This window comes from Danio rerio, chromosome 1, assembly GCF_052040795.2.
Source record: "Danio rerio strain M-AB ecotype USA chromosome 1, GRCz13ab, whole genome shotgun sequence".
Classification (NCBI taxonomy): domain Eukaryota; kingdom Metazoa; phylum Chordata; class Actinopteri; order Cypriniformes; family Danionidae; genus Danio; species Danio rerio.
The window spans coordinates 17,519,304-17,534,356 of record NC_141021.1 but is presented as its reverse complement, the minus strand read 5'-3'; the positions used below and the strand labels follow the sequence as shown (position 1 = coordinate 17,534,356).

The following is a 15,053-nucleotide window of genomic DNA, read 5'->3' as shown; positions in this document are numbered from 1 at the left end:
CTGCATTATTTTTAAAGAGAATTAATAAAATATAGTGCCTCACACACCTGAATAATTTATATTTAAACAAATTTTATTAGTAACATTTTGACCAATCAGCATTCTTCGCAGTAGACTTTGAGAATGCAAAATTTATTCTCACACTGCTGTACTTGTGAAAAGACCTCTTATTCTGCTAAATGTAAAAAAAAAGAAAGAAAAAAGAAAGCACACATCTCTTTCCTACAATGTTGCTGCTTTATGTTTATGTTTACATTTAAACTAAAAGGTTGTGGTATGACATATCATCCTTTATTAGTCAAAAACGTATCTGCAAAAATGAAAATTTACATTTTAAAATTTACAAAAACAGAAATTTGAATATATGTAAATTAAAGGCGCACTAGGTGATTGTCTTCAGAAATGTTTTAGTTGTGCTGGTTGAAAGTATCTTCACATTCCAATAGTACTGATAAAAGTAAATGAACTTAATATTTTTATATGTATTTTTTATATTACGGGAAAGGCAGAAGACAAAAAAAAAATGTTCATCCAATTAACATAATTTTAAAATACAATAAAATACATCTATGTCAGTCTCTTTTGTCGAATTTAATTAAAATGTGTTATATATTTTATCAACAACACAACTCAGGAGCAAAATAGATTACTGATGGCAAATCATACTAAATATTTACTATGTTACGTCTGTTAGGATTACCTAGATGATTTACATTTGCTAAATGCCAGAATAATGAGAGATTTTTTTGAGAACTTTTTATTAATTTCTAGACAGTCAACTTTACATATATTTCCTTGGTATTTTATTTATTTATTTATTTATTTATTTATTTATTTATTTATTTATTTATTTATTTATTTATTTTTATTTTTTTTTTTTGCTTTGCTTTAATACTGTTTAACTTTGGTCAAATGTTTTGGGTATCCTTCCACAAGCTTCTCACAATAGTTTGAAGGAATTTTAGCCCATTCCTCTTGATGGAATTGGTGTAACTAAATCAGATTTGTAGGCTGTCTTGCTTGCACAAGCTTTTTCAACTCTGCCCACAAATGTTCTAAAGGATTGAGATCAGGGCTTTGTGATGGCCACTCCAAAACATTCACTCTGTTGTCCTTACAGGACATTTTAACTAATTTGGCAGTATTCTTAGGGTCAGGTTCCATTTGAAAGACCCATTTTTGGCCAAGTGATGTCTTGAGATGTTGCTTCAGTATTTCTTCATAATGTTCTTTCTTCATGATGCCATCTATGCTGTGAAGTAGACCAGTCCCTCCTGCAGCAAAACTGCCCTAAAACACGATGCTGCCGCCCCCATACTTCACAGTGAGGATGGTGTTCCTAAGCTTGTAAGCGTTGCCCTTTGTCCTCCAAACGTAAGACTGGTCATTAAGGCCAAACAATTCAATCTTATTTCCATCAGACCACAGGACATTTCTCTAAAAATTAGTCTTTTTCCCAGTGTAATTTAGCAAATTGTAATCTGGCTTTTTGTTAATTCTGGCTTGTTGATTTTCCCATGTTGTCACAAAAGGAAGCAGTGTGTTTGAGGTTTTCTTAAGTACTCCAGTTAACTAAAATGTTGTCAATTAGCCAATCAGAAACTTCCAAAACCTTGACACCATCATCTGAGCTTTTTCAGAGGCATACTAATCTTATTGTAAAACCTTGACTTTCAAGAAAAGTTATAAAAACTTCTCAAAAAATATCTCTCTCCTTATTCTGCTATTAAGCATAACATAAACAAATGTGATAATCCTAACTTACCTAAAAGAGAAAAAGTTTAGTCACATTAACGACTGACTTTTTTTTTTTTAAATGGTTATGTGCCTTTTTATACAGTGTATGTAAATGTCTGGTTTCAACTGTAGCTCTCCATTCCTAGCTAAAATAAATATTTCCACCAATTAAGGTAAAATATTTATGAAGGCATCAACCTCTGTTAAAATATATGTTAATAAAGTACAATTATTTTTTTTATTATTTTATTTATTGTGTGTGTGTGTGTGTGTGTGTGTGTGTGTGTGTGTGTGTGTGTGTGTGTGTGTGTGTGTGTGTTTGAGAGACAAAGAGAAAGTAAGCACTGAGAGCTGCGTCAGAGTAGAGCTCATTAATATTCATGATGATTCCAAATATGGTCAATAAAGACCTCCTGATTCTAAGGGGATTTTATGGGGTAATAAATAATCATATAAAACCATTTCAGTATATTTTCTGAACTTACCTAAGCCACATGCCTATGTAGATGTCAGAACAATTTCACTTTTTGAATCAATGCAGTATATGACACTATTAAGGAAAGTATGGAACAAAATCAATGCCAAAAGTCTTGAATTAAAAAGCTTGTTGAATAGCACAAACTGAAAAAAAATAATACACCGTATTAACAAGTTCTTGCATTTTAATGACTTGAATTCCAGGGTTTGTATTTTTAGGTCCTGAAATTTAACATAGCCGTTTATTTAAGCTGTGAATATTTAAATGAAAAATATTTCAAACATGTTTTCATACTTAAAAATTCAATAATTCATATTCAATTTCCAGATTTCACTTACAAAATATTCAATAGGAAAGTTTTCACCGTGTAAAAAGCCAAAAATACAGAACTTGTAGTCGATTGCTAGTCACACCTACAGTAGTATTCATCACAAAATAATGGAGGGAGAAGGAAAACTTTTAATTAGGTGTGAGAAAGACAGGAACAGATATGGAGGGCAAATAAGAAGAAGAAAAAAAGAAGAATAAACATAAACATGCGATTTGAGCCGACAGCAGATAATTAAAAAAGCATTAGGGGTCATGTCAATGCGATAGGGTGACTGGCCGTTTAAAGGTCGATCTGCTTTAAATTAACTTCCTCTATTTTGGTAGCACACATGACTGTTCCAGTCCGTTATCTTTATTCAATGAAGCTGCTGGATGGTGTCTGAGAATTCGGAATAGGTCTGGTGGGATTGCTTCACTCTCTAAAGGCTTGATATTCAGCTGAGGAAGACGACTGTACGAGCACAGACTCATTTTACTCGGCGATTGAAGGATAATGAGGAGAGAGATGGATGTGAGGTGAGTAGATGGAGGCTAAGTAGCTGTCGTGGGATAAATAAATGGGAACCATGTCTGGGGTGGAGGCTGCTTGGGAATAGACAGATGTAGAAGGTTTTCCGGTGGTGATCTAGGGCAGATGAAATCTTTATCTATAACAGTGTTTACACTCGGTATGATCAGTTTACTTTAGTAAATACGGCTTCGTACCTGTGGACGGACATTACAAGATGAATGTGCTTGACTCACCTGCAGACAGAACATTGTCTCTGGGGTTGTAATGCAGTGAACATCACAATGACCGAATAGTTTCGGGGTGGAGCTTTGACGAATCGGCGGAATTTATCCCCGTTCATACGGATCACAGAACGCCGAGAACTCCACTCCATCATTTGCTCCACCTTCTCTGCCAACATGTTCTAGAAGAAAAAAGAGCAAATCAGAGAGTAAGAAAAAAGTAATTGAGCTAAACAAAAAGTCCAAATTCCAAACATTTACAGTTCATAAGCTTGTAAACGCTACACTTAATTCTCGAAGCCAGCAATGTGGAACAGAACACAGCTATCATAACGTGTCCTTCACAAGACAAAAGAAAAAAAAAAGAGATGTATGAACAGCGACTTCAGGTCAGGTTAGGAAGCTGAGCTGATCTGTAACTGCAAAAGGCAACAGCCTATTTCTGTTTTGTTTACAGTCGCAGAAAGACATTCTGTAAATGTCACCATAAAGATTGCTTGTTGACAAAAACACAGTTATGGCCAAAGGAAATACCAGGCAGTACCCGAAGAGTTCAATGCAATCTGAGCGCAGGAGTTTATATTTGGAAAGTTATCCATTCATAGCAGCTCTGTAGCCCAAAAAAATGGCTCTCTGCACAAGGGAACAATTTGAAATGTTTAGCCGTAGTGTTGTTTTTCTTTAATTGAAACATAGTTTAAATCAAAAGTACAAATATGGCATTTTTGCTGAATTCGTTGCAATGCGTTGTAGGTAGGCATGGGCTGGTATAAGATTCTGACAGTATGGCAATCTTGGATAATAATATCACAATTTCACGGTATCACGGTATTGTGATTACTGCTGTAAAATAAATTGATTAAATATTCATTTCTTTTTAAATGTCTGGGTAAAAAAAACAAAACAAAAACTTTTCCCCCTGTGAACACAATACATTTTATTTTTAGAAACATTTAAAATATTATGGAAGAGTAAACATGACAGACTAAATAATTAAAATAAATCATTGACTTATGCTTATTTTCAAAAACAGATTTTCTTACAACTTGAAAAGGCCTCTTATTATATATTTTCTGCTGGAGATACTGTTATACTAAAAAAACTAAAACATCTTACATTACAGCCTCTACTTTAGGAAAGGTATAACATCATTTGTTTTGCGTTTAAACATTGACTTTTGCAAACTGAGGTATACCTTGAAACCGATCATCATCCCATACCTAATTGAAGGACAGAAACGGATTGACTCTAAATGATTAATGTTATGCACTTCTAGAATTTTGGCTACAATGTGAGATTTTATTATAAACACCGTAACGATTTCACTTACTATTGGAACATTTTTAGATGATAAACAGATCAGTTCTGACTTAAAAGGCTGTCTATCTCATTAGACAAGAGCAAGTATTAGCTGTTCATCAGTTTCACTTAAATCAGATTTAAAAAACTATTTAAAAATAAACATTTAAAATACATATTTGAATTTCCCCAAAACTGAAGAGGCTTTTAAACAAAACATTAGCTAGAAGGCAGAAAATAAGCATTTTTCTAACATTACAAGACATAAACTTGGACCTCAGTTTCTACTAATCATTCCACCATTATATTGAGAACAGTATTAGAAAACAGGTGTTATGCTAGCAAGTGTTGCCAACTTAGCAACTTTGTCGATATTTTTAGGCCCAATCCTAATTTTATTTTTATACCCCTACCCCTTTCCATTGCCCCTTAAAACAGTGTGAAGGGGAAGGGCTTCAAAATTTGCCACCAAGAAATGGGACACCACTACAGTACCTGCACACACTTCATAATATATAATCACAATCTCTTGCTTCATATGAGATCGGACGATTGTCACTGCTGTAGTTATTCCAGTTGCGTTATTTTTTGGGGATTTATCTTCAGGAAATCACTGAAGGCATATATCATGTTATCATAATGATCTAATGTGGCAATAAGATCGTAATACTGTTCATTTACACAGTGGATATATTCATCTATGTAAACACACCAAAACAACATTAACATTATACCAGACACTGTAAAAAGCCCTTTCCCAGCCACTAGACTTTTCTGACAGGGTATTCCAGTGTCATCGAGTGACAGAATGTTGTGGGACTGCTGCACAGAAGTAATGATTATGGATTTCAGATCACAAAATTTAGTGGTTTTTATCTTATTTTATTTTTCGTATTTTTTTATTTTTTAAATGATGGTAAAACACAACACGGTTTTGAATAAAATGTGCTTGTTTGTTGTAAAAAAAAAGTGTAATAATGACAAAAAAATACTACTTTGTGGATCTCTATACTTTTGGGTGCAGCTATGCTGCTGTTGTAGTTGATGTATTCTGGGAAATTTTCTTACCCCTTGGTTTCGAGTGTGGTCCTAAAAATTAAATCGAAGAGATATCTACCCCATCCCCTTAGCCCTTTGCCTTCAAGCTAAAGAGAATTGGGACACCCCTACCCCTTCACGTGAACCCACAAAATGAGGGGTAGAGGTAAGGGCAAGGGCTAAGGGGTAGAATTGGGATTGAGCCTTAATTACTTTTCAGACCCCCTTAGCAACACATTTTCAAAAAAGCGAGTAGCAAAAAATCTAGCGACTGTTTTTTGGTGTTTCTGTAGATTTTTATTGACTCATGTGTCCATACTCTACCATTCCTTCTCTTCTCAACGAGCTGCAGGTGATGCCGTCATCCCCTCCCCCACCTCAGAGCACTCACAGGTGGTCCAGTCCTACAGCAGTCTCTCAGCAGCCTGAGAGCTCAGCCCTCTGTTCATTGACCTCAAATGATTTAGCACTGCGAGTGTGAGCTGTTTCCTTTGTACAAATCAAACAAATCTGCTTCTCCTTTGTTTTAAATTCAACAATTTAATTTGACCGTTTATTCTTTATTTTTCACAATCACAGAGCTTTTAATGACAGTTGCCGTACTTGTCTGAGTTTATTATGTCTGAGAAATTACTGCAAATTCACTACATCTGTACTGATATACTGTTTTCAAAGAGCAATAAATGTATTTAAATTGACATATATATATATATATATATATATATATATATATATATATATATATATATATATATATATATATATATATATAAAGCATAGTGCAAATATAAATACCCCTTTATTAACCATAGGCTGTTAAACAGAAACAGTTGGATGCAATGACATAAGTAATATGCAAATTGATGTATTACGTAATCTAGCGACATTTAGCGACTTTTCAGGCAGAGTTTAGTGCGTTTTAATTGAAAATAGTTGGCAACACTGATGCTAACTTCTTTACTTTTTTTCCCTTCATACTGTTCTGTTTTCATCTTTGCACATAAGATAAGATAACTTAAAATTGGAAAGACTTAAAGCTCACTTACATAATAAAAGAGTCAAATCCAATTGGAAAATGACACCCTAACCAGATTTCACCAAGTAGGACACATCTATGTTGATCCTGAAACAAGATGCCAATCAGCAAATCAGAATTAAGGGATATGTTAACCATTTATGTTAAGTTTAGGTTTAATGTTACACATCTACATTTTTACTATCCAACTATTCCTCCCTTCTGATTTTAGGAATAATTTACAGTTATGGTTTGGTTTAGGCGTAGGGAATAGGTATTGATTATATTTTTCAAACAAAAATGAGGCTCTAGGATTAACATAGATGTTAATCCAGGATAACATCACATGACAAAATGACGATGTGAGAAAATAAAATTAGTTGTTAAAAGATTCACCAATACCAGACCAATACCATTCAATACCACCAATAGCATTTACTAATACGAGAAAAATGTATTAAGACAAACATTGGTCCATTTGGATTGTCAACTTAACTAACTGCAAAACTACATTGTTCGTAATAACTTCCACCAAATAACACCATAAATCTACAAATATGGTCAATTTTGATTTGATGTCAGTGTAACTTCGCATACAGTATATTGCATGGGTTCAGTGTTACAGTGAAATTACAACTACCATATAACACAAATGAACAGCATTCCCTTTATAATTAAATTGTGGGAACACACACGGACACTACTTTTCTTTAATGTAAAGTATAATGATGCCTAATGTAGCAAGTGTTAACAATTGATACATTTCGACAATTCTTTTAGCCTAAGACTGAACCCAAAACCATTTTAATTAGTAATACAATACTGCAATTTCAGTCTCGAATGTACCAGTGATATAGTTTTCAAACTTCACCACAGACAAAAGATGCACCTTCACCTTCTCCTATAGCCTCAATTCTCTTACACTTTTTTTTTTCCATCATCGTCTTCTACGTTTTCCTTGCTCCCTCACTCTTATCAATAATTTGTCCTTTTACTGTATATATTACTTCCCAAAGTTGACAACGCATCAGATGTTTTGGCTCTGGGCACTCGTTTGTTTAAAAGGATGATCAAAGTTTTGTGAGCGCGTGTAAACTCAAGGGCATGTTGCATTATTTAGCTGCATTTGTTGTGGACTGGAAGAGCCTGACAGAAAGGAGGCAAGTGATGGCTCTGTCAGCGAGCCCAAATTGAAACATCGTGCGGAGGTCACCTCAGGCTTGACAAGATAGATGTTTGTTAGCATTGGAAAGGAAACATGCGAAAAAAAAGAGCTTCTTTTCAAGCTTATTCATGCAGTTCAACCTCTTCCTGCCCCCTACTCTGGTTTACTGTGGGATGAATATGCTATAACGTAATGCTTTTGGAGGAAGAAGTGTAAGGGCAATGTAATGTTTGTGTGAGAGAGAAAAAAATGAAAATAAAATTAAACAATATTCTTATTTCAGTTATTTTTAAAAGCACTGTGTAAAATTTGTTGATCACATTTTATTTTGATGGTGCGTTTGGTAAATGTAAGTGACATTATACATGCCAACTAATTCTCATTAGATTATAAGTAGACTGTTAGGTTGGGGTTAGTGTAAGTTGACATGTACTTGTTTCTTATAATCAGTTAAATGTCTGTTAAAGAAGCAGTATCAATAGATATTAAGCAGACAGTCTACTAATACTTAAACAGACCTTAAAAATAAAGTGTTACCGATTTGTTTAATTAAAATATCCAAAAAACAGAACAGTGTTATACATTTGGCTTACTTATGTAATTGCATTAGCCCAAATGTCTTGAAGAATGTACAAGTCCAGAGCAATTTTAAAATAAGAAAAAAAGCCATTTTAACTAGCAACATGGTCCATTTTCTGTGTTGCCATGCCAAAGAAAACATACTTCCTTGATTTGTTTGGTTCTATAGAAAACGGGGAAACAAGTATGCTTTAACATGTTACAATAGATCAGAATCAAAAAGAGCATTATTGCCAGGTAAGTTCATACATAAGAGTGACAGAGCTTCTACAGTGCAGCAGAATTACAGAGACAGGACGAAAAAAAAAATCTTATAATACATATATTTTAAAAATTGAATTAAGTAGTGAATGCAAATATACAAATTGACAAGTGTATGTACAGGTATATTACTATCCACAATGTTATACATGCAGCTGTGCAGCTGTGCAGCTATACATGTGCAAATTGGCATGTACAGTGTGTTGTTAAATATATAAGTGTATGTGTATAAAAAGTAGTTATGTTTGTTTCACATCTACTATCATAAAGTGTTCATGAAATAAATGTTATGCTTTTTATTTGGCTGCACAGAGTAGCATTATAACAGATCTCTAAAATGACATAATGTAGACAGGGTTCCCACACTTTCATGAACTGCAGATTCAAGGATTTTCAAGGACTTTTTAAAGCACCATTATTATTTTTTTTTAAATCAAACACCTTTGAAATTCATACTCCAGTAAAGTCCTCTACTTAACCATTCATTCATTCATTCATTTATTTTTTTTTATTCGGCTTAGTCCCTTTATTAATTTGGGGTTGCCACAGTGGAATGAACAACCAAATTATCCAGCATATGTTTTAAGCAGTGGAGGTTCTTACAGCTGCAACTCAACACTGAAAAACACCCATACACGCTTGCATTTACACACATACACTGACCAATTTAGCTTATTAAATTCACCTATACCACATGTCTTTTGACTGACCCAGCCTGGGCTTGAACCAGCGACCTTCTTGCTGTGAGGTGATCGTGCTACCCACTGCGCCACTGTGATGCCTACTTAACAATTCACTTACACTTCATATTTACATTAAAATACCAGAGTAATTTTTAAAAATTGACAATTTAAAAACCATCATGTTTTACGAACTTTATTAAAATGAGTTAAATTCTATAATACTCAAATGTGGTTTCTGAAATATTGATTTAAAAAGTGCATTATTTGTCAGTGTTATTTTACAAATTTTTAATTTAAGATGTTTAAATAAAAATTTCTCAGGTTCATTGTGTGGTCCATGTACTTCATAGCTTTTGTCACTCTTGTTTTTCTTCTTGTGCACTAGTTCACTAAGCTGAAAAGAGAGTAGTCACTCTTATTGATGTATATTCTCATACAGCCAAAAAGCTGTCGATGGTGATCGAACTCGTGCCAAAAATGCAGAAAGTGACACAGAAACTGAGTCGACAGATGCTCAATGACAGCCCGACATTGGCCAACCATTGGCTTGGTGTGTTACAGTCCAAGGTGGCAGACACCCCGGTGTCCAGTCCTACAGCCGAGGGGGCGACTATCCTGCAGAGTTCAGCTCTTTTCCTAATTAAACAGACCTGAAACTACCTATCAAGCTCCTCAGGAAACTAGCAAACTTGGTCCCACTTTATATTAAGTGGCCTTAACTAATATGTACTTACACAGGAATTAATAGTTACAATGTACTTATTGTGTAAATACATGTATTTACTGTGTACATACTTGCTTAAATACATGTACGTAATTACATCTGTAGTTACCTTTTGTAATTACATTTGTAAATACACTGTTGACCACCCCTTACACCTTAACCCACCCTTAAACCTACCCATGCCTCCAAACCTGTCCAAAACCCAACCTCTATCCCAACTCAAAAGCACCACAAGTGTTCTCAAAAACATTATAAACACAGTAAGTACATTGTATTTATTTTTTTAATGTAAATACATAGTAGTTAAGGACACTTAATATAAAGTGGGACCGCAAACTTCAAAGCACACTGCAAACCTAAAGCAGGAATGAACACATCAACACTAAACAATTTAGTTGCCTCCCTTATCTGACCCATCCATTTCAGACCACAAAGTCTTTACCAATAAGCCGATTAACTGAATCAGATGCGTTTGATTAGAAAGAGTTAGAACATGTTGAAGTTGGTAGGCCATCAAAATGCTTGGGAAAGCCTTGACTAGATGTAACAAAAATAAAGGCTTGTGCAAAGACATGGATGGAAATGCTGATTAAAGAGTGTTCAAGCACAAACAGTTCCCATGTGTAGAGCACACACACACATACACACTGATCTGAACATGTCATTCCTCCTCCTGTCTCTTTTGTGAGCTTGTCAGTCTTCTTTAGGAAAATGAGGAAAAAAGGGGTTTCCACCCACAATGTCCAAACAGCTTGGCTGTCAGTTTAGCTGTCAATCAGACCAGCATTAATGATGTGCTGTACTGACCAGGATGTGAGAGACCAGCCGAGCGTAGAGGAAAAGAAAAGAATACTGTTCAAACTACAAAGGACGAAACCGAGCCTGTTTCTTAATGTTTGATTCCTCAAAATTTCTGTCATACTTTCCCTGTTCTCTCTGCATTTGTACAGTAGAAAAAAAAAACATAAATAAAAAGCAAGAACCATGCTCTATTTTTCTAAAACAGGTATTGGTAGAAACTTCTAGTACATATAAAGAATAACCATTAAAGCTTTTATTTTCATTATTTGGCCTTCAGCAGGTGCTTTGTTTATATAAAGTGACAAACGTTGTTGACAGCTTGTCCATATTGTGGATCTTGCTGACGAAGACAAAGAATATGATAAGCTTTGTTCACTTACACCCAATTTATTAGGTACACCTGTCTAACTGCTCGTTAACGCAAATTTCTACCAAGCCAATCACATGGCAGCAACTCAATGCATTAAGGCATGTAGAAATGGTCAAGACGATCTGCTGCAGTTCAAACTGAGCATCAGAATGGGGTAGAAATGATGATTTAAGTGACTTTGAACATGCTATGGTTGTTGATGCCAGACGGGCTGGTATGAGTATTTCAGAAACTGCTGATCTACTGGGTTTTTCATATACAACCTTTAGGGTTTACAAAGAATGGTCAGAAAAAGAGAAAATATTCAGTGAGCTGCAGTTCTGAGGGTGGAAATGCCTTGTTGATGCCAGAGGTCAGAGGAGAATGGTCAGACTGGTTTGAGCTGATAGAAAGGTAACTCAACAGAACTCAAATGACCACTCGTTACGAGGTATGCAGAAGAGCATCTCTGAACGAACAACACGTTGAATCTTGAGGCGGATGGGCTACAGCAGCAGAAGACCACACTGGGAGCCACTCCTATCAGCTAAAAACATAAAACATGGACAGTAAAAGATTTGAAAAACATTGCCTCGTCTGATGAGTCCCGATTTCTGCTGCCACATTCTGATGGTAGGGATAGAATTTGATGTTAACAACATGAAAGCATGGATCCATCCAGCCTTGTATTAAAGGTTCAGGCTGCTGGTGGTGGTGTAATGGTGTGGGAATATTTTCTTGGCACACTTTGGGCCCATTAGTGCCAATTGAGTATCATGTCACCTCAGCCTACATGAGTATTATTACTGACAATGCCCATTCCTTTATGACCGCAGTGTGCCCATCTTCTGATGGCTACTTCTAACAAAATAAGGCATCATGTTATAAAGCACGAATCATCTCAGACTGGTTTCTTGAACATGATAATGACCTTACTGTACTCAAATGGCCTCCACAGTCACCAGATCTCAACCTAACAGAGCACCTTTGGGGTGTGTTGGAATGGGAGATTTGCTTCATGGATGTGCAGCCGACAAATCTGCAGCAACTGCTTGATGCTATCATGTCAATTTGGAATAAAATCTCTGAGGATTATTTTTTCAGTACCTTGTTGTATCTATGCCACAAAAGATTAGGGCCATTCGGAAGGCAAAAGGGGGTCCAACCTGGTACTAGTAAGGTGTACCTAATAAAGTGACTGATGAGTGTACGTGTGTTTGTATGTGTGGGTTTTTCTTGGAGATTACAATTCTGTGGAATGTAGACTGTATCCTTTCAGAAAAGACCCTTCCGAGGCATCTTTCTAGATTATCATTAAAAAAAAAACTGTATTGCAGGGATCCTTTCGAACAGATATTTCAGAAAGAATTGAGGAATTCATAAATAATGGCTTTTTGATCCAAAATTCAAAGTGATGTGGTGCGGAGCTTACAATGCCCATAACTCCATAAAAGAAGAAAAGGGGAAAAAATACTAACAATAAAGTATTGTAGAGACCGTATCATGCTGTGGGGCTTGTTTTCATCTGGAAAGACTGTGCATCTTGTTAAACTGCAAAACATGTGGATGGTGCAAAATAAAAGAAAACATAGGACTTATTGTGCTTTTCTGAAAGTTAAAAGAAAATCTGATGTTCAAAATGCAAGGAGAATTAATGCTACACAAGATGGTGTATGCCCTTAAAGGGTTACTTCACGCAAAATTGAGAATTGTGTTATTAATTACTCACCCTTTTTTCGTTACAACCCTCCAAGACCTTCATCTTCTAAGCAAAAAATAAGATATTTCAGATTAAATTTAAGAGCTCTCTCATCCTCCATGCCCTAAGAGGTACAAAACAAATTGCCAACACATTTAATATGCCTTCAGAGGCTCCAAAGAACACTTATGTGTAGGACTGTACATTAAAAAGATCATACATTTCACAATAAGAGTAATCCAAAATAATATTGATTTTGATTCTTCCCATAATCTACATTTGTATATAAAAACAGTATATAAAAATGACTCACAGGTCAGGGTACACATTTACAATTGGCAATTCAGTCCTAAATGTTGTTTTGACAATGTTTGTGGTTCATTTTCTATACTTTGAATGTCTCTGGGTCATTGCTAGACTGAAACTGGATGGACACAGTTTCACAGTTTCAATTTACATTGTAAAAGCACTTTAGAAATAAAGATGAATTTAATTGAATTGAATTGCTGTATACATTATGCAGGATGAAAGAGCTCCTAGATTTCATCTAAAATATGTTCAGAAGATTAACATATATTCCATCCACTCGGGCCCTTGTTTTTATAATTTAGTTTCTACTAGTTTTATATTTATATTACATTACTGAAATGTCAAAATATCTACACTGCAATGTGTTCATTACTTTTTCTAATAATTTTTAAAAATGTTTTTATTATTCATTTTTATTTGATTGATTGATTGATTGATTGATTGATTGATTGATTGATTGATTGATTGATTGATTCTTGCAGTCAATAAAATGCTGTATTGGGCTTCATATTATACTTAAACAACCCAGCACGTTGTCTGGTTTATGATTGTATGGTGAGGAAATATACAAAGTTCCACTTTGATTCACTGGGTAATACATAAATTAAACAAACATGCCTGAATGTTATGGCAATTACTTTGTGGTTATGCAATAAATCTAAAAAACATCAAACAGATATCTCAGTTACAGACAAAAGACCATACAACTTGAAATGAATGCACAAATGAATAAAAATACTACAATATCCTTTGTAAACCTGACAGATCTGATCATTATTTCTTACTTAATCCTTACCCTTCAAAAGCCCCTCAGCAAATAGCTTTTGTGTTGATGTGATAACAACAACTGACAGCAATACAAAGACACAAACTCTCCGAAAGGTCAGAAAGAAGAGCAGAGCGTGATCCTTTTTGAAAAGCCGTTTCATTTATTTATTTGTATGCATTCATTTGATGTATTTATTTGACTTCTTATTTCGTTGAATGATTTCTAAAGGACAAAACCCTGTGGTGAACATTTTCCAACACTCCGTCTGCATTCTTGCACAGGACACCAAGAAAAAAGCCCCTCACACCACAACAAAGGCTATGTGTCCTGACAGGTGGTGTTACCACAGGTCCAGACGAGCTATGGGATTACAGCGAGGCTAATTGTCGCTACTGTGATGACTTTTATAAGCGCTGTCAGGACGGACTGGCCGAGTGAGATAAGGGGGAGACAATGTGGGGTTCGACGGAGAAGCGGAGTGAAATAATCTTTAACTGTCACTACCTACACCTGCCTGTGATATAAGACATTACCCATGATCCTGTCCAGCAGGTAAAAGGACACTTGCATTCACAACAACCGACAAACAAGAGAGCTCGGTGGAGACAATTCCGCATGGGCATGTATCAGACTGTTGGGGTCCACAAATGTAAATTATTCCAGAAAATTAGTAAAGAAAATGAAAAATCCTAAAGTAAAGCGGAAATATGCTGTGAAATGTTAGGTCAAATGTTCAATATCCTGATTCTAAAAGTATCATTTTAAGAAAGTTTGTTGAGAAATTTGTAATTAATTTCACAAGGAGATATTTTTTTTTATGATTCATTCTGCTGTGGCGACCCCGATGAATAAAGGGACTAAGCTGAAGAAAAATTAATAAATGAATGAATGAATGATATTTTGATTTTGATAATGATTTAAAACTTTCAGTTGAGTAGCATTTTAGTGTTTTAATGCTATATCAGCTTTCTTTACACGGCAGATGCATTTCAAACATTTAAACAATAGAGAGATCTTTTTAGAACTCATCTTAGAAATCAACAAAGATCAAATGGTTAAACACAACTTTATAAAAGTCTCTAAAT

General features: G+C 35.0%; 1 protein-coding gene and 1 long non-coding RNA gene across 2 annotated transcripts in view; both read right to left on the bottom strand.

Moving 5' to 3' along the window:
* Nucleotides 1–15,053, bottom strand: part of LOC147846759 (uncharacterized) — a 1,232,122-nt gene that overhangs the window by 787,083 nt on the left and 429,986 nt on the right. The window lies entirely within an intron of this gene.
* The window catches only part of tusc3 (tumor suppressor candidate 3), a 195,535-nt gene that overhangs the window by 128,598 nt on the left and 51,884 nt on the right, over nt 1–15,053 (bottom strand). Inside the window, 1 exon segment of the mRNA NM_001020560.2 lies at nt 3,290–3,459. Coding sequence (NP_001018396.1) covers nt 3,290–3,456 — 167 coding nt within the window. The 5' untranslated portion in view covers nt 3,457–3,459.